The sequence below is a fragment of the Salmo trutta genome, chromosome 11 (genome assembly GCF_901001165.1).
Source record: "Salmo trutta chromosome 11, fSalTru1.1, whole genome shotgun sequence".
NCBI classification, from domain to species: Eukaryota; Metazoa; Chordata; class Actinopteri; order Salmoniformes; family Salmonidae; genus Salmo; species Salmo trutta.
In genome coordinates, this window is record NC_042967.1 from 21300691 (window position 1) to 21320292 (window position 19602).

Here is a 19602-nt window from a genome sequence, read left to right on the forward strand (position 1 = left end):
GGTCTGCTTCTGAGTTTGAGGTTTGAGGGGTACTCTATGTAAGTGTCATTTCTCAGACGAACAGAGGAGGAGCTGTGAAACTACCATGACAATACTAGTATAAAACAGCCATGAATACAGACACAGCATCTTAAAGAAGCTTCATCTAAACACAAGGTCATTTCTATTCCATGTGTCTCTGACACAGGGTGTCCATTGCACCCCACAGACAAGTTTGTTTGTAGCCTTTAACTCCAGAGGTGGACAACCCTCCTCTTGGAAAGCTACTGTGTTCCAGCCCTGCTCAAACACACCTGATTCAACATACATTGACAACATCCTGATTACATTTGAGTAATTTAGCTGGAACTCTTATCCAGAGCCATTCGGGTTAAGCGCCTTGCTCAAGGGCACAGACAGATGTTTCATCTAGTCAGCTCTGGGATTCAAACCAGCAACTTTTCAGTTACTGACCCAACCCTCTTAACCACTAAGCTACCTGCCGAATAGTTGAATTGGATGTGTTGAAGCAGGGCTGCAGTAAAACCCTGCACCCACAGTACTGTAGCTCTCCAAGAGGACAATTTGCTACCCCTGTTTAACATAGTCATCAATAATGCCATAATGTTACTGTGTTTTCTCTTTCCTCCTTTATGTCTGCGGTTGATTTGAATGAAGATGGCGATCATTACAGTATGGACTTTTCTTCTGTTGACCTCTGGTGTGGCCATAGAGATGGTAAGTTGAGTTAAATATATTTTTGGTTTGTGTATGCGTGTGCCTGTCTGTGTGCGTGTGTGTGTGTGTGTGTGTGTGTGTGTGTGTGTGTGTGTGTGTGTGTGTGTGTGTGTGTGTGTGTGTGTGTGTGTGTGTGTGTATGAGGGGTGAAAAGGGGACTAAATTGAGCCTAATGTAGCTACTGATATAGATGTAGTATCTTGCTTTGATCACTCTTTTGTTGGTAAGAATTTTCCTGTTCAGCAGGAAATCCAAACTTGTAGGAAATCCAAACTTGTAGTGTATTGGAGGTAGTGTAGTCTATTCGAAGAATTAAAAAGGATTCTAAAGATAGTCATTTCACTTTAAAATGTCATACTTAATTTGCCCTAACAAAAAATGTATCAACCCTTACAACATTTTTTTCATTCATTATAATCCACATAATAATCTACATTTCCTGCTGCTGTAGGATTATTTTCCTGCTGTAGCAAACTAGCTCAAATTAAGATCCTACACATATGGTACAGTGCCTTCGGAAAGTATTCAGATCCCCTAACTTTTTCCACATTTTATTACAGCCTTATTCTAAAATGGATTCAATACACACTATCCCTTAATTACAAAGCGAAAACAGGTTTTTAGACATTTTTGCAAATATATTAAAAAATAAAAAACAGAAATACCTCATTCACATAGGTATTCAGACTCGTTGCTATGAGACTCTAAATTGAGCTCAGATGCATCTTGTTTCCATTGATCATCTTTGAGATTGACAGTGCATGTCAGAGCAAAAACCATGCCATGAGGTTGAAGGAATTGTCCGTATTGTCCGTATTGTGTCGAGGCACAGATCTGGGGAAGGGTACAAATCAACTTTCTGCAGCATTGAAGGTCCCCAAGAACAGTGTCCTCCATCATTCTATAATGGAAGAAGTTTGGAACCACCAAGACTACCTAGAGCTGGCCACCTGGCCAAACTGAGCAATCAGGGAGAAGGGCTTTGGTCAGGGAGGTGACCAAGAACCCGATAGTCACTCTGACAGAGCTCTAGAGTTCCTCTGTGGAGATGGGAGAACCTTCCAGAAGGACAACCATCTCTCAGCACTCCACCAATCAGGCCTTTATGGTAGAGTGGCCAGACGGAAGCCACTCCTCAGTAAAAGGCACGTGACAGCTCTCAGACCATGAGAAACAAGATTCTCTAGTCTGATGAAACCAAGATTGAACTCTTTAGCCTGAATGCCAAGCGTCACGTCTGGAGGAAACCTAGCACCATTCCTACGGTGAAGCATGGTGGTGGCAGCATCATGCTGTGGGCTGTTTTTCAGTGGCAGGGACTGGGAGACTAGTCAGATTGGAGGCAAAGATGTAATTACAGAGAGATCCTTGATGAAAACCTGCTCCAGAGCGCTCAGGACCTCAGACTGGGGTGAAGATTCACCTTCCAACAAGACAACGACTCTAAGCACACAGCCAAGACAATGCAGGAGTGGCTTCGGGACAAGTCTTTGGGTGTCCTTGAGTTGCCCACCAGAGCCCAGACTTGAACCCGATCGAACATCTCTGGAGAGACCTCAAAATAGCTGTGCAGCGACACTCCCCATCCAATCTGGCAGAGCTTGAGAGGATCTGCAGAGAAAAATGGGGGAAACTCAACAAATACTGGTGTGCCAAGCTTGTAGTGTCATACGCAAGAAGACTCAAAGCTATAATTACTGCCAAAGGTGAGTAAAGGGTCTGAATACTTATGTAAATGTAGTATTTCAGTTAGTTTTTTATACATTTGTAAACATTTCTAAAAACCTGTTTTTGCTTTATCGTTATGTGGAATTGTGTGCAGATTCATGAAGAAAAAAAACAATTTAATCCATTTTAGAATAAGGCTGTAACGTAACAAAATGTGGAAAAAGTCAAGTGGTCTGAATACTTTCCGAATGCACTGTACACTATATATACAAAAGTATGTGGACACCCCGTCAAATTAGTAATTTTGGCTATTTCAGCCACACCTGTTGCTGATAGGTGTGTAAAGTCGAGGACATAGCCATGCAATCTACATAGACAAAACTTGGCAGAAGAATAACCTTACTGAAGAGCTCAGTAACTTTCATGGTGACACTGTCATAGGATGCCACATCTCTAACAAGTCAGTTTGTCAAACCCCTGCACTTTTTTCACATGTTGTTAGAAGATGGGATTAAAATGTATTTAATTGTCATTTTTTGTCAATGATCTACACAAAATACTCTGTAATGTCTCTGTAAAGGGGCGACAGCTAGCCTAGTGGTTAGAGTGTTGGGCCAGTAACCGAAAGGCTGCTGGATTGAATCCCCGAACTGACAAGGTAAAAATCTGTCATTCTGCCCCTGAACAAGGCAGTTAACCCACTGTTCCTAGGCCATCATTGAAAATAAGAATTTGTTCTTAACTGACTTGCCTAGTTAAATAATGTTTAAATAAAAAATGTTGAAGAGGAAGGAAAAATTCAAACAAATATGAAAAATAAAAACACTAATACATCTTGATTAGGTGTTCACACCTTTAACAAAGGGTTGGTAAGACGTTCAGTCAGCCCCTTTGGTTCATTTATGGCCTTTATCACCCCTTGTGTGTGTGTGTGTGTGTGTGTGTGTGTGTGTGTGTGTGTGTGTGTGTGTGTGTGTGTGTGTGTGTGTGTGTGTGTGTGTGTGTGTGTGTGTGTGTGTGTGTGTGTGATTTACTTGATTTATATCTCATCCATGGCCTTATACAGTCAGTGTGATTCAGGTAGATATGTTCTCTCTCTACAGTCAGTGTGAGTCAGGTAGTTATGTTCTCTCTCTACAGTCAGTGTGAGTCAGGTAGTTATGTTCTCTCTCTATACAGTCAGTGTGATTCAGGTAGTTATGTTCTCTCTCTACAGTCAGTGTGATTCAGGTAGTTATGTTCTCTCTCTACAGTCAGTGTGATTCAGGTAGATATGTTCTCTCTCTACAGTCAGTGTGATTCAGGTAGTTATGTTCTCTCTACAGTCAGTGTGATTCAGGTAGTTATGTTCTCTCTCTACAGTTAGTGTGATTCAGGTAGTTATGTTCTCTCTCTCTACAGTCAGTGTGATTCAGGTAGATATGTTCTCTCTCTAGAGTCAGTGTGATTCAGGTAGTTATGTTCTCTCTATACAGTCAGTGTGATTCAGGTAGTTATGTTCTCTCTCTACAGTCAGTGTGATTCAGGTAGATATGTTCTCTCTCTACAGTCAGTGTGATTCAGGTAGTTATGTTCTCTCTACAGTCAGTGTGATTCAGGTAGTTATGTTCTCTCTCTACAGTCATTGTGATTCAAGTAGTTATGTTCTCTCTCTACAGTCAGTGTGATTCAGGTAGTTATGTTCTCTCTCTACAGTCAGTGTGATTCAGGTAGTTATGTTCTCTCTATACAGTCAGTGTGAATCAGGTAGTTATGTTCTCTCTACAGTCAGTGTGATTCAGGTAGTTATGTTCTCTCTACAGTCAGCGTGATTCAGGTAGTTATGTTCTCTCTCTACAGTCAGTGTGATTCAGGTAGTTATGTTCTCTCTACAGTCAGTGTGATTCAGGTAGTTATGTTCTCTCTACAGTCAGTGTGATTCAGGTAGTTATGTTCTCTCTATAAAGTCAGTGTGATTCAGGTAGTAATGTTCTCTCTCTATACAGTCAGTGTGATTCAGGTAGTTATGTTCTCTCTCTATACAGTCAGTGTGATTCAGGTAGTTATGTTCTCTCTATACAGTCAGTGTGATTCAGGTAGTTATGTTCTTTCTCACTACAGTCAGTGTGATTCAGGTAGTTATGTTCTCTCTCTACAGTCAGTGTGATTCAGGTAGTTATGTTCTCTCTCTGTGATTCAGGTAGTTATGTTCTCTCTATACAGTCAGTGTGATTCAGGTAGTTATGTTCTTTCTCTCTACAGTCAGTGTGATTCAGGTAGTTATGTTCTCTCTATACAGTCAGTGTGATTCAGGTAGTTATGTTCTCTCTACAGTCAGTGTGATTCAGGTAGTTATGTTCTCTCTCTGTGATTCAGGTAGTTATGTTCTCACTACAGTCAGTGTGATTCAGGTAGTTATGTTCTCTCTACAGTCAGTGTGATTCAGGTAGTTATGTTCTCTCTCTGTGATTCAGGTAGTTATGTTCTCACTACAGTCAGTGTGATTCAGGTAGTTATGTTCTCTCTATACAGTCAGTGTGATTCAGGTAGTTATGTTCTCTCTCTATACAGTCAGTGTGATTCAGGTAGTTATGTTCTCTCTACAGTCAGTGTGATTCAGGTAGTTATGTTCTCTCTCTGTGATTCAGGTAGTTATGTTCTCACTACAGTCAGTGTGATTCAGGTAGTTATGTTCTCTCTACAGTCAGTGTGATTCAGGTAGTTATGTTCTCTCTCTGTGATTCAGGTAGTTATGTTCTCTCTACAGTCAGTGTGATTCAGGTAGTTATGTTCTCTCTATACAGTCAGTGTGATTCAGGTAGTTATGTTCTCTCTCTATACAGTCAGTGTGATTCAGGTAGTTATGTTCTCTCTATACAGTCAGTGTGAATCAGGTAGTTATGTTCTCTCACTACAGTCAGTGTGATTCAGGTAGTTATGTTCTCTCTATACAGTCAGTGTGAATCAGATAGTTATGTTCTCTCACTACAGTCAGTGTGATTCAGGTAGTTATGTTCTCTCTATACAGTCAGTGTGATTCAGGTAGTTATGTTCTCTCTCTATACAGTCAGTGTGATTCAGGTAGTTATGTTCTCTCTCTATACAGTCAGTGTGATTCAGGTAGTTATGTTCTCTCTCTACAGTCAGTGTGATTCAGGTAGTTATGTTCTCTCTACAGTCAGTGTGATTCAGGTAGTTATGTTCTCTCTACAGTCAGTGTGATTCAGGTAGTTATGTTCTCTCTATACAGTCAGTGTGATTCAGGTAGTTATGTTCTCTCTCTATACAGTCAGTGTGATTCAGGTAGTTATGTTCTCTCTATACAGTCAGTGTGATTCAGGTAGTTATGTTCTTTCTCACTACAGTCAGTGTGATTCAGGTAGTTATGTTCTCTCTCTACAGTCAGTGTGATTCAGGTAGTTATGTTCTCTCTCTGTGATTCAGGTAGTTATGTTCTCTCTATACAGTCAGTGTGATTCAGGTAGTTATGTTCTTTCTCTCTACAGTCAGTGTGATTCAGGTAGTTATGTTCTCTCTATACAGTCAGTGTGATTCAGGTAGTTATGTTCTCTCTACAGTCAGTGTGATTCAGGTAGTTATGTTCTCTCTCTGTGATTCAGGTAGTTATGTTCTCACTACAGTCAGTGTGATTCAGGTAGTTATGTTCTCTCTATACAGTCAGTGTGATTCAGGTAGTTATGTTCTCTCTCTATACAGTCAGTGTGATTCAGGTAGTTATGTTCTCTCTACAGTCAGTGTGATTCAGGTAGTTATGTTCTCACTACAGTCAGTGTGATTCAGGTAGTTATGTTCTCTCTATACAGTCAGTGTGATTCAGGTAGTTATGTTCTCTCTCTACAGTCAGTGTGATTCAGGTAGTTATGTTCTCTCTCTGTGATTCAGGTAGTTATGTTCTCTCTACAGTCAGTGTGATTCAGGTAGTTATGTTCTCTCTATACAGTCAGTGTGATTCAGGTAGTTATGTTCTCTCTCTATACAGTCAGTGTGATTCAGGTAGTTATGTTCTCTCTATACAGTCAGTGTGAATCAGGTAGTTATGTTCTCTCACTACAGTCAGTGTGATTCAGGTAGTTATGTTCTCTCTATACAGTCAGTGTGAATCAGATAGTTATGTTCTCTCACTACAGTCAGTGTGATTCAGGTAGTTATGTTCTCTCTATACAGTCAGTGTGATTCAGGTAGTTATGTTCTCTCTCTATACAGTCAGTGTGATTCAGGTAGTTATGTTCTCTCTCTATACAGTCAGTGTGATTCAGGTAGTTATGTTCTCTCTCTATACAGTCAGTGTGATTCAGGTAGTTATGTTCTCTCTCTATACAGTCAGTGTGATTCAGGTAGTTATGTTCTCTCTATACAGTCAGTGTGATTCAGGTAGTTCTGTTCTCTCTCTGTGATTCAGGTAGTTATGTTCTCTCTCTATACACTCAGTGTGAATCAGGTAGTTATGTTCTCTCTCTACAGTCAGTGTGAATCAGGTAGTTGTGTTCTCTCTATACAGTCAGTGTGAATCAGGTAGTTATGTTCTCTCTATACAGTCAGTGTGATTCAGGTAGTTATGTTCTCTCTATATACAGTCAGTGTGATTCAGGTAGTTATGTTCTCTCTATACAGTCAGTGTGAATCAGGTAGTTATCTTCTCTCTATACAGTCAGTGTGATTCAGGTAGTTATGTTCTCTCTCTATACAGTCATTGTGATTCAGGTAGTTATGTTCTCTCTACACTCAGTGTGATTCAGGTAGTTATGTTCTCTCTATACAGTCAGTGTGATTCAGGTAGTTATGTTCTCTCTCTACAGTCAGTGTGATTCAGGTAGATATGTTCTCTCTCTACAGTCAGTGTGATTCAGGTAGTTATGTTCTCTCTACAGTCAGTGTGATTCAGGTAGTTATGTTCTCTCTCTACAGTCATTGTGATTCAAGTAGTTATGTTCTCTCTCTACAGTCAGTGTGATTCAGGTAGTTATGTTCTCTCTCTACAGTCAGTGTGATTCAGGTAGTTATGTTCTCTCTATACAGTCAGTGTGAATCAGGTAGTTATGTTCTCTCTACAGTCAGTGTGATTCAGGTAGTTATGTTCTCTCTACAGTCAGCGTGATTCAGGTAGTTATGTTCTCTCTCTACAGTCAGTGTGATTCAGGTAGTTATGTTCTCTCTACAGTCAGTGTGATTCAGGTAGTTATGTTCTCTCTACAGTCAGTGTGATTCAGGTAGTTATGTTCTCTCTATAAAGTCAGTGTGATTCAGGTAGTAATGTTCTCTCTCTATACAGTCAGTGTGATTCAGGTAGTTATGTTCTCTCTCTATACAGTCAGTGTGATTCAGGTAGTTATGTTCTCTCTATACAGTCAGTGTGATTCAGGTAGTTATGTTCTTTCTCACTACAGTCAGTGTGATTCAGGTAGTTATGTTCTCTCTCTACAGTCAGTGTGATTCAGGTAGTTATGTTCTCTCTCTGTGATTCAGGTAGTTATGTTCTCTCTATACAGTCAGTGTGATTCAGGTAGTTATGTTCTTTCTCTCTACAGTCAGTGTGATTCAGGTAGTTATGTTCTCTCTATACAGTCAGTGTGATTCAGGTAGTTATGTTCTCTCTACAGTCAGTGTGATTCAGGTAGTTATGTTCTCTCTCTGTGATTCAGGTAGTTATGTTCTCACTACAGTCAGTGTGATTCAGGTAGTTATGTTCTCTCTACAGTCAGTGTGATTCAGGTAGTTATGTTCTCTCTCTGTGATTCAGGTAGTTATGTTCTCACTACAGTCAGTGTGATTCAGGTAGTTATGTTCTCTCTATACAGTCAGTGTGATTCAGGTAGTTATGTTCTCTCTCTATACAGTCAGTGTGATTCAGGTAGTTATGTTCTCTCTACAGTCAGTGTGATTCAGGTAGTTATGTTCTCTCTCTGTGATTCAGGTAGTTATGTTCTCACTACAGTCAGTGTGATTCAGGTAGTTATGTTCTCTCTACAGTCAGTGTGATTCAGGTAGTTATGTTCTCTCTCTGTGATTCAGGTAGTTATGTTCTCTCTACAGTCAGTGTGATTCAGGTAGTTATGTTCTCTCTATACAGTCAGTGTGATTCAGGTAGTTATGTTCTCTCTCTATACAGTCAGTGTGATTCAGGTAGTTATGTTCTCTCTATACAGTCAGTGTGAATCAGGTAGTTATGTTCTCTCACTACAGTCAGTGTGATTCAGGTAGTTATGTTCTCTCTATACAGTCAGTGTGAATCAGATAGTTATGTTCTCTCACTACAGTCAGTGTGATTCAGGTAGTTATGTTCTCTCTATACAGTCAGTGTGATTCAGGTAGTTATGTTCTCTCTCTATACAGTCAGTGTGATTCAGGTAGTTATGTTCTCTCTCTATACAGTCAGTGTGATTCAGGTAGTTATGTTCTCTCTCTACAGTCAGTGTGATTCAGGTAGTTATGTTCTCTCTACAGTCAGTGTGATTCAGGTAGTTATGTTCTCTCTACAGTCAGTGTGATTCAGGTAGTTATGTTCTCTCTATACAGTCAGTGTGATTCAGGTAGTTATGTTCTCTCTCTATACAGTCAGTGTGATTCAGGTAGTTATGTTCTCTCTATACAGTCAGTGTGATTCAGGTAGTTATGTTCTTTCTCACTACAGTCAGTGTGATTCAGGTAGTTATGTTCTCTCTATACAGTCAGTGTGATTCAGGTAGTTATGTTCTCTCTCTATACAGTCAGTGTGATTCAGGTAGTTATGTTCTCTCTATACAGTCAGTGTGAATCAGATAGTTATGTTCTCTCACTACAGTCAGTGTGATTCAGGTAGTTATGTTCTCTCTATACAGTCAGTGTGATTCAGGTAGTTATGTTCTCTCTCTATACAGTCAGTGTGATTCAGGTAGTTATGTTCTCTCTCTATACAGTCAGTGTGATTCAGGTAGTTATGTTCTCTCTCTACAGTCAGTGTGATTCAGGTAGTTATGTTCTCTCTACAGTCAGTGTGATTCAGGTAGTTATGTTCTCTCTACAGTCAGTGTGATTCAGGTAGTTATGTTCTCTCTATACAGTCAGTGTGATTCAGGTAGTTATGTTCTCTCTCTATACAGTCAGTGTGATTCAGGTAGTTATGTTCTCTCTATACAGTCAGTGTGATTCAGGTAGTTATGTTCTTTCTCACTACAGTCAGTGTGATTCAGGTAGTTATGTTCTCTCTCTACAGTCAGTGTGATTCAGGTAGTTATGTTCTCTCTCTGTGATTCAGGTAGTTATGTTCTCTCTATACAGTCAGTGTGATTCAGGTAGTTATGTTCTTTCTCTCTACAGTCAGTGTGATTCAGGTAGTTATGTTCTCTCTATACAGTCAGTGTGATTCAGGTAGTTATGTTCTCTCTACAGTCAGTGTGATTCCGGTAGTTATGTTCTCTCTCTGTGATTCAGGTAGTTATGTTCTCACTACAGTCAGTGTGATTCAGGTAGTTATGTTCTCTCTATACAGTCAGTGTGATTCAGGTAGTTATGTTCTCTCTCTATACAGTCAGTGTGATTCAGGTAGTTATGTTCTCTCTACAGTCAGTGTGATTCAGGTAGTTATGTTCTCACTACAGTCAGTGTGATTCAGGTAGTTATGTTCTCTCTATACAGTCAGTGTGATTCAGGTAGTTATGTTCTCTCTCTACAGTCAGTGTGATTCAGGTAGTTATGTTCTCTCTCTGTGATTCAGGTAGTTATGTTCTCTCTACAGTCAGTGTGATTCAGGTAGTTATGTTCTCTCTATACAGTCAGTGTGATTCAGGTAGTTATGTTCTCTCTCTATACAGTCAGTGTGATTCAGGTAGTTATGTTCTCTCTATACAGTCAGTGTGAATCAGGTAGTTATGTTCTCTCACTACAGTCAGTGTGATTCAGGTAGTTATGTTCTCTCTATACAGTCAGTGTGAATCAGATAGTTATGTTCTCTCACTACAGTCAGTGTGATTCAGGTAGTTATGTTCTCTCTATACAGTCAGTGTGATTCAGGTAGTTATGTTCTCTCTCTATACAGTCAGTGTGATTCAGGTAGTTATGTTCTCTCTCTATACAGTCAGTGTGATTCAGGTAGTTATGTTCTCTCTCTATACAGTCAGTGTGATTCAGGTAGTTATGTTCTCTCTCTATACAGTCAGTGTGATTCAGGTAGTTATGTTCTCTCTATACAGTCAGTGTGATTCAGGTAGTTATGTTCTCTCTCTGTGATTCAGGTAGTTATGTTCTCTCTCTATACACTCAGTGTGAATCAGGTAGTTATGTTCTCTCTCTACAGTCAGTGTGAATCAGGTAGTTGTGTTCTCTCTATACAGTCAGTGTGAATCAGGTAGTTATGTTCTCTCTATACAGTCAGTGTGATTCAGGTAGTTATGTTCTCTCTATATACAGTCAGTGTGATTCAGGTAGTTATGTTCTCTCTATACAGTCAGTGTGAATCAGGTAGTTATCTTCTCTCTATACAGTCAGTGTGATTCAGGTAGTTATGTTCTCTCTCTATACAGTCATTGTGATTCAGGTAGTTATGTTCTCTCTACACTCAGTGTGATTCAGGTAGTTATGTTCTCTCTCTATACAGTCAGTGTGATTCAGGTAGTTATGTTCTCACTACAGTCAGTGTGATTCAGGTAGTTATGTTCTCTCACTACAGTCAGTGTGATTCAGGTAGTTATGTTCTCTCTATACAGTCAGTGTGATTCAGGTAGTTATGTTCTCTCTCTATACAGTCATTGTGATTCAGGTAGTTATGTTCTCTCTCTATACAGTCAGTGTGATTCAGGTAGTTATGTTCTCTCTATACAGTCAGTGTGAATCAGGTAGTTGTGTTCTCTCTATACACTCAGTGTGATTCAGGTAGTTATGTTCTCTCTATACAGTCAGAATGATTCAGGTAGTTATGTTCTCTCTCTATACAGTCAGTGTGATTCAGGTAGTTATGTTCTCTCTACAGTCAGTGTGATTCAGGTAGTTATGTTCTCTCTATACAGTCAGTGTGATTCAGGTAGTTATGTTCTCTCTCTATACAGTCAGTGTGATTCAGGTAGTTATGTTCTCTCTATACAGTCAGTGTGATTCAGGTAGTTATGTTCTTTCTCACTACAGTCAGTGTGATTCAGGTAGTTATGTTCTCTCTCTACAGTCAGTGTGATTCAGGTAGTTATGTTCTCTCTCTGTGATTCAGGTAGTTATGTTCTCTCTATACAGTCAGTGTGATTCAGGTAGTTATGTTCTTTCTCTCTACAGTCAGTGTGATTCAGGTAGTTATGTTCTCTCTATACAGTCAGTGTGATTCAGGTAGTTATGTTCTCTCTACAGTCAGTGTAATTCAGGTAGTTATGTTCTCTCTCTGTGATTCAGGTAGTTATGTTCTCACTACAGTCAGTGTGATTCAGGTAGTTATGTTCTCTCTATACAGTCAGTGTGATTCAGGTAGTTATGTTCTCTCTCTATACAGTCAGTGTGATTCAGGTAGTTATGTTCTCTCTACAGTCAGTGTGATTCAGGTAGTTATGTTCTCACTACAGTCAGTGTGATTCAGGTAGTTATGTTCTCTCTATACAGTCAGTGTGATTCAGGTAGTTATGTTCTCTCTCTACAGTCAGTGTGATTCAGGTAGTTATGTTCTCTCTCTGTGATTCAGGTAGTTATGTTCTCTCTACAGTCAGTGTGATTCAGGTAGTTATGTTCTCTCTATACAGTCAGTGTGATTCAGGTAGTTATGTTCTCTCTCTATACAGTCAGTGTGATTCAGGTAGTTATGTTCTCTCTATACAGTCAGTGTGAATCAGGTAGTTATGTTCTCTCACTACAGTCAGTGTGATTCAGGTAGTTATGTTCTCTCTATACAGTCAGTGTGAATCAGATAGTTATGTTCTCTCACTACAGTCAGTGTGATTCAGGTAGTTATGTTCTCTCTATACAGTCAGTGTGATTCAGGTAGTTATGTTCTCTCTCTATACAGTCAGTGTGATTCAGGTAGTTATGTTCTCTCTCTATACAGTCAGTGTGATTCAGGTAGTTATGTTCTCTCTCTATACAGTCAGTGTGATTCAGGTAGTTATGTTCTCTCTCTATACAGTCAGTGTGATTCAGGTAGTTATGTTCTCTCTATACAGTCAGTGTGATTCAGGTAGTTATGTTCTCTCTCTGTGATTCAGGTAGTTATGTTCTCTCTCTATACACTCAGTGTGAATCAGGTAGTTATGTTCTCTCTCTACAGTCAGTGTGAATCAGGTAGTTGTGTTCTCTCTATACAGTCAGTGTGAATCAGGTAGTTATGTTCTCTCTATACAGTCAGTGTGATTCAGGTAGTTATGTTCTCTCTATATACAGTCAGTGTGATTCAGGTAGTTATGTTCTCTCTATACAGTCAGTGTGAATCAGGTAGTTATCTTCTCTCTATACAGTCAGTGTGATTCAGGTAGTTATGTTCTCTCTCTATACAGTCATTGTGATTCAGGTAGTTATGTTCTCTCTACACTCAGTGTGATTCAGGTAGTTATGTTCTCTCTCTATACAGTCAGTGTGATTCAGGTAGTTATGTTCTCACTACAGTCAGTGTGATTCAGGTAGTTATGTTCTCTCACTACAGTCAGTGTGATTCAGGTAGTTATGTTCTCTCTATACAGTCAGTGTGATTCAGGTAGTTATGTTCTCTCTCTATACAGTCATTGTGATTCAGGTAGTTATGTTCTCTCTCTATACAGTCAGTGTGATTCAGGTAGTTATGTTCTCTCTATACAGTCAGTGTGAATCAGGTAGTTGTGTTCTCTCTATACACTCAGTGTGATTCAGGTAGTTATGTTCTCTCTATACAGTCAGAATGATTCAGGTAGTTATGTTCTCTCTCTATACAGTCAGTGTGATTCAGGTAGTTATGTTCTCACTACAGTCAGTGTGATTCAGGTAGTTATGTTCTCTCTATACAGTCAGTGTGATTCAGGTAGTTATGTTCTCTCTATACAGTCAGTGTGATTCAGGTAGTTATGTTCTCTCTCTATACAGTCAGTGTGATTCAGGTAGTTATGTTCTCACTACAGTCAGTGTGATTCAGGTAGTTATGTTCTCTCTATACAGTCATTGTGATTCAGGTAGTTATGTTCTCTCTATACAGTCAGTGTGAATCAGGTAGTTATGTTCTCTCTAAAATCATTGTGATTCAGGTAGTTATGTTCTCTCTACAGTCAGTGTAATTCAGGTAGTTGTGTTCTCTCTCTACAGTCAGTGTGATTCAGGTAGTTATGTTCTCTCTATACAGTCAGTGTGATTCAGGTAGTTATGTTCTCTCTAAAATCAGTGTGATTCAGGTAGTTATGTTCTCTCTACAGTCAGTGTGATTCAGGTAGTTATGTTCTCTCTCTATGCAGTCAGTGTGATTCAGGTAGTTATGTTCTCTCTCTGTGATTCAGGTAGCTATGTTCTCTCTATACAGTCAGTGTGATGGAGGTAGTTATTTTCTCTTTCTACAGAAAACGGGTGGTGGTCGCTATGTCTCTCCTCCTATTCCCCTGAACATGGCCCTTGACTCTGTTGACGACATGTACAACGGCTGTAGAAAGGAAATGTCAGGGCTGATAGAGAACAAATATCTTGAGGAGGAGAAAAAAAACACAAACTTCAATGCTTCCTGGACAATGGCAGAAAAGTGTGCAAGAAACAGGACCATTAAAGACAATCTTAAACTGAAGCATGTCCAGGCTATCTGTGCTTACACTGCAGGACAACCAACAATATACAAAGATTTTAACCAAGCATGTTTTACCAACAAGAGCATCTACACTTCTTCTTTCAAGTTCCACTCCCTGCATTTCCTGCTGACTGAAGCTATTCTCCTCCTGAAACAAAACCCAGACCAACAGGGCTGTTACACCACATACAGAAGAACTAAATTTAACTTTACAGGTGAAGTGAACAAGGAAATCCGTTTTGGCTCATTTGCCTCCAGCTCTTTCCTAAAGAACTTGACACATTTTGGAGAGAAGTCCTGCTTTGAGATAAAGACATGTTTTGGCGCTTACCTCAAATCCTACCCAGTGATGAGAGATTATGAAAAGGAGGTGTTGATTCCACCCTATGAAGTGTTCAACATTACAGCCGTGATCAAGAAAGAAGAAGTGAAGGATCTTTGGTGCGATGTTGTGTACAAACTACAGGGCAACAAAACATTGAGTGACCTGAATTGCAAAATGGTCAAGTCGCTCCAAATAGTGTGAAATAAAACCAGCACATCTGCTTTTCTACAGTCGGTAAAACATTATCAGCAGGCTACAGTACACCCTTCAAGTTCCCTTCATCATAAATAGAGAATGATCAATCATTCCCAAATCTCAGCTGTTATGCTACTGTCAACATGGCGTGATTTGTATTGCTTGCTCAGTTAAGACACGGCTTGCTCAGTTAAGACACGGCTTGCTCAGTTAAGACACGGCTTGGTCAGTTAAGACATTGCTTGCTCAGTTAAGACACGGCTTGCTTAGTTAAGACACTGCTTGCTCAGTTAAGACACGGCTTGATCAGTTAAGACACGGCTTGCTCAGTTAAGACACGGCTTGCTCAGTTAAGACACGGCTTGCTCAGTTAAGACATGTTCGCACATATTAGGATTCTTATTTTATGATATTGTTGACATTGTTCAGCATGTGCATGCAGCTTTTGCTTTGGTCAATAAAGAAAAAAAGGATTATATCTGATAGATTGTAAATGAAATGAAAGTAGTGTTAGGTTAAGCTCTTTGTGTATGAGAAGAGTATAATTATTTTGTGGACTACAGTGGACTGTAGGAATGTGTACTCCCAATAACTCTCCTGACTGATAAGTCCTGTGGTGTGCACGGAGGAGCATGGAGAAATCCTGGCTGATGTTAAAGTAGTGAAGTACATCTTTGTGGAAGGGAGGGGGTGAGAGCTAAGGGTAGTGGACACTGCACTGTATTGCATGTACTGTATTCAGCTGTACTGTATTCTTCGCTGAGTAAACATTTGAAACGTCATTCAGAGTTGGGCTCTTTTGTATGACAAATACGTTTCTTGTATATTACGATATTGGTCTACATCGCATGTCCTTTTTCTATACCAACTCTGTTATAGATCTATGGATAATACAAATTAAAAATAAACTTTTAATGAAGTTGAAGATTACAGTTTTTTCCAATTGCTAACACACTAAAATGACATGCACAGCACAATTATTTAAACTGACACACAGAGAGCAAAACCTCTTCTCAAGTCTCCAAAAGTCTAAACACATTTTCTGCTTAACACACATTTTGCAATTCAAAATGGCACTTTTTAAATGCACTGCACACGGTTCTCTGCATAAGACACAACAATCTGACATAAAGTCACATGTTTGCCATTTCAAAACACTGCCATTCAAAATGACACTACATGAGCTCATTGGCCAATACATGTGCCACCTGGCCAAACACCTCAATGGTTAATTCTTACCACTTCAATCAGGAATTAAGCACTATGAAAAGACCACAGGTGAGCACCTTTTGTTTTACAACAGCAATGGAAGCCGTTGCAGAGAGAGGAAGAGGAAGAGGAAGAGGGAGGGGGAGAATGAGAGGGGGAGGAAGAGTGAGAGGTAGGGGTAGAGCTGGTAGAGGAGTTCATGGCCAAAGAAGACAACAACTTTCAAATGAAATCAGAGCAACCTTAGTTGATCATGTCATCAACCATGGGCTGACAATGCGAGAGGCTGGACAGAGAGTGCAGCCCAACTTGAGCCGTTTTACTGTCGCCTGTGTCATCCGGACATTTAGACTGGAGTACAGGTATGTAACCAAAATTTATTTCACACTATGTAGTACACCCCATGTCATAGTGTATCAGTTGGGTGACAGCTGTTTACTTCATGAATGGCTGATGTCATACACTAACTGCACACATTTCCTGTAGAATTTACTCTACTGTGGGGGAAATATCTTTAGACTGCATTGTCCAAGCCCTATTTTTTTGTTTTTCTAAAGGACTGAGAGACGGAGGAAGGGGCCAAATGTTCACCGGGGTACAGGAAGCTGCCATTGTAAACTTGCTTTTGGAAAATAATGAAATCAGATTACGAGAAATTCAAAGCCACATCATCCAAGAAAACACCATATTCAACAACATTCAACGAGTCAGTCTGTCCACATTGGCTCGCATTCTCAAGCGAAACCAAATCAGAATGAAACAACTTTATAAGGTGGCGTTTGAGAGAAACTCTCAAAGAAACAAAGAGGTCAGACGAGCATATGTGGATGTTAGTACAATATTGACGGCAGTACACTACACGCAACATTGTTTCCCAGTGTACTGGATAACACCATATTGACTGCAGTACACTACACGCAACATTGTTTCCCAGTGTACTGGATAACACCATATTGACTGCTTTTGTTCTTTGTTTTCAGGGAGTACTGGAAATGGATGCTCATGCAATCCCACATGAGTTCATCTTTATAGATGAGGCTGGGTTCAACCTAGCAAAGACCAGAAGAAGGGGGAGAAACGTCATTGGTCACAGAGCCATTATAGATGTTCCTGGCCAACGTGGTGGGAACATCACAATGTGCGCTGCCATCTCCAATACGCATGGTGTCCTCTACCGTCATACCAGCCTTGGACCATACAACACAGGCCATATTCTCCCATTTCTGGACAGACTCCACAACATTCTCATACCACCAGAACGTATGAATGATGCAGACCATCAAAGAACCCGGTACGTTGTAGTACGGGACAACGTGAGCTTTCATCGTGCAGCCCCAGTCCAAAACTGGTTTGCTGACCACCCACCATTTCTCGTGCAATACCTCCCACCATACTCACCATTTCTGAACCCTATAGAAGAGTTATTTTCGGCATGGCGGTGGAAGGTATACGACCGGCAGCCCTTTGTGCGCATGCCTCTTGTGCAGGCTATGGAAGAGGCATGTGATGAGATTGATGTGGGTGCGATTCAGGGATGGATAAGGCACTCAAGGTGCTTCTTCCCTCGATGTCTGGCAAGGGAAGATATTGCCTGTGATGTGGACGAGGCGTTGTAGCCAGACCCAGCTGTGCGGTAAGATGCTGCCTAATTATTTTTCTTGCCTCTTTTTGTTTCTATATATTTTTTCTGCACATTTCTTCTGCAATTTTCTTTTTCAGTTGACAGTTTTTCTGTGAGCATATTTTTGTTCAGTCCAATGTAAATATATCTGCTGTGCATATGTTGCACTGACTTGTTTGGTGAAAAATAAAAAATAAAATGTTTCAACAGCATGTGTGTGTATCTGAAAATATTTCTGTGCATCTGAAGAATTTTCTACAATTTGAACTATTTTAGTATTATGGCAAAGCATACTAAAGATGAGAGTGCTTTTCATTATGCCCAACAGTGTGTAGTTGGTTAGACAACAATCTGGTAATATGAATGAAGTGTGTGCCATTCCGTGCAAGCGTTTGATTTTGATAATGCTATATGTAGTTTTGGTTGCAGTGCTTCATTTTGCAGGATATATGAGGTATTTTGCAGTTTGGGTGTGTGGTTTTGTGAATTGTGTTAAGTATAATGATAAAACCAGCCTAGTTTGCAAAATTGGGTTTTAGCAATTGGGAAAAACTGTAATCAAACTGAAAGAGAAAGTAGCTAAGTTAGCTATATTATTACTATAACTCATCAGCTGTCAACATCAGGACAGAATTTGAGAGCACTAGTTAGCTCCAAGTGGTTATAGCTTTGACTGCATGCTGACAGTGCATTCAGTGTCTTACCAGAAAACAACCTTCATTTTAAGGTTCCTGTGAAGCAATTGTAATGACAGTTCACCACAACATACCAGAAAGTTTCCTGATTAGCAAAGGGTTGTCTGTCTTTAACTTCATTGTGTTTTAGAAAAACCGTTTGAGATCATTGTGAGGGGTTTTCTATAGTGGTTGAAAGGTTTATTAAGTTTCCCGGGAGAATGTTGTCTGAGGTTGTAACCAAGGGGGCTTAACGAATAGACAATTCTATCCTCCATTTAAGACCTCAGTCTGATGTTATTTATTTTGCTCAAAAAGTGTTTTTTCACATCACCTGCCGTTACCAAGACAAAATATAAAGGATTGGTGACAGGAAATGAGCATTGCATCTGCATACTATTTCAGAGGCTATATGATTGAGTGAATGAACAAATATGATATCTGAACAAGCTTCATCTAAAATGATGTGAACATGTACTGTCTACTGAAAAATACCAATTCAGGCTTCAATTGGAAGGTAGCAGAGGAAGAATGGAAAGTCATGTGAAGATAGGAGAGGACAAATATATCTCTCTGGTCACCCCCAAAGCCAATTCCTCTTTTGGCCGCCTCTCCTTCCAGTTCTCTGCTGCCAATGACTGGAACAAACTACAAAAATCTCTGAAACTGTAAACACTTATCTCCCTCACTAGCTTTAAGCACCAGCTGTCAGAGCAGCTCGCAGATCACTGCACCTGTACATAGCCCATCTATAATTTAGCCCAAACAACTACCTCTTCCCCTACTGTATTTATGTATTTATTTTGCTCCTTTGCACCCCATTATTTCTATTTCTACTTTGCACTTTCTTCCACTGCAAATCTACCATTCCAGTGTTTTACTTGCTATATTGTATTTACTTTACCACCATGGCCTTTTTTTGCCTTTACCTCCCTTATCTCACCTCATTTGCTCACATTGTATATAGACATATTTTTCTACTGTATTATTGACTGCCTGCCGTTCTGTACCTTGTGACACTGCCCTGGATTACTGACCTCTGCCTGCCCTGACCCTGAGCCTGCCTGCCATTCTGTACCTTGTGACACTGCCCTGGATTACTGACCTCTGCCTGCCCTGACCCTGAGCCTGCCTGCCATTCTGTACCTTGTGACACTGCCCTGGATTACTGACCTCTGCCTGTCCTTGACCTGTCGGCTCTGAGTTCGCAACAAAAGGGAGACAACGTGGAGACAAGGAGTATCAAAATATATATTTATTAAATAAAGTAACTAAACAAAATGAACAATTAACAATGGTGTGTAATCAGTAATCAGTAGTGTAAGTGAGTGTTTTGCATACCTGAATGTAATAATGCAGAGTGTTGAAAGGTGCCAAAGCAAATAACCAAAATGCCACAAGCAAAATGCCACAAGCAAAATGCCACAAGCAAAATGCCACAAGCAAAATGCCACAACCAAAATGCTACAACCAAAATGCTACAACCAAAATGCTACAACCAAAATGCTACAACCAA

General features: G+C 40.0%; 1 protein-coding gene and 1 long non-coding RNA gene across 2 annotated transcripts; both read left to right on the forward strand.

The window, feature by feature from the left end:
* The first annotated feature begins 13790 nt into the window (after positions 1-13790).
* Positions 13791-15364, forward strand: LOC115202023 (ecto-ADP-ribosyltransferase 5). The gene has a single exon (XM_029765880.1). It carries the CDS (start codon positions 13791-13793, stop codon positions 14586-14588), a length of 798 nt encoding a protein of 265 aa, XP_029621740.1. The 3' UTR covers positions 14589-15364.
* A 1203-nt stretch (positions 15365-16567) lies between these two features.
* Positions 16568-16853, forward strand: LOC115202475 (uncharacterized). Its single transcript, XR_003879994.1, has 2 exons — positions 16568-16620; positions 16772-16853. It is a non-coding gene; the product is annotated as an uncharacterized LOC115202475 (long non-coding RNA).
* Positions 16854-19602: the final 2749 nt, after the last annotated feature.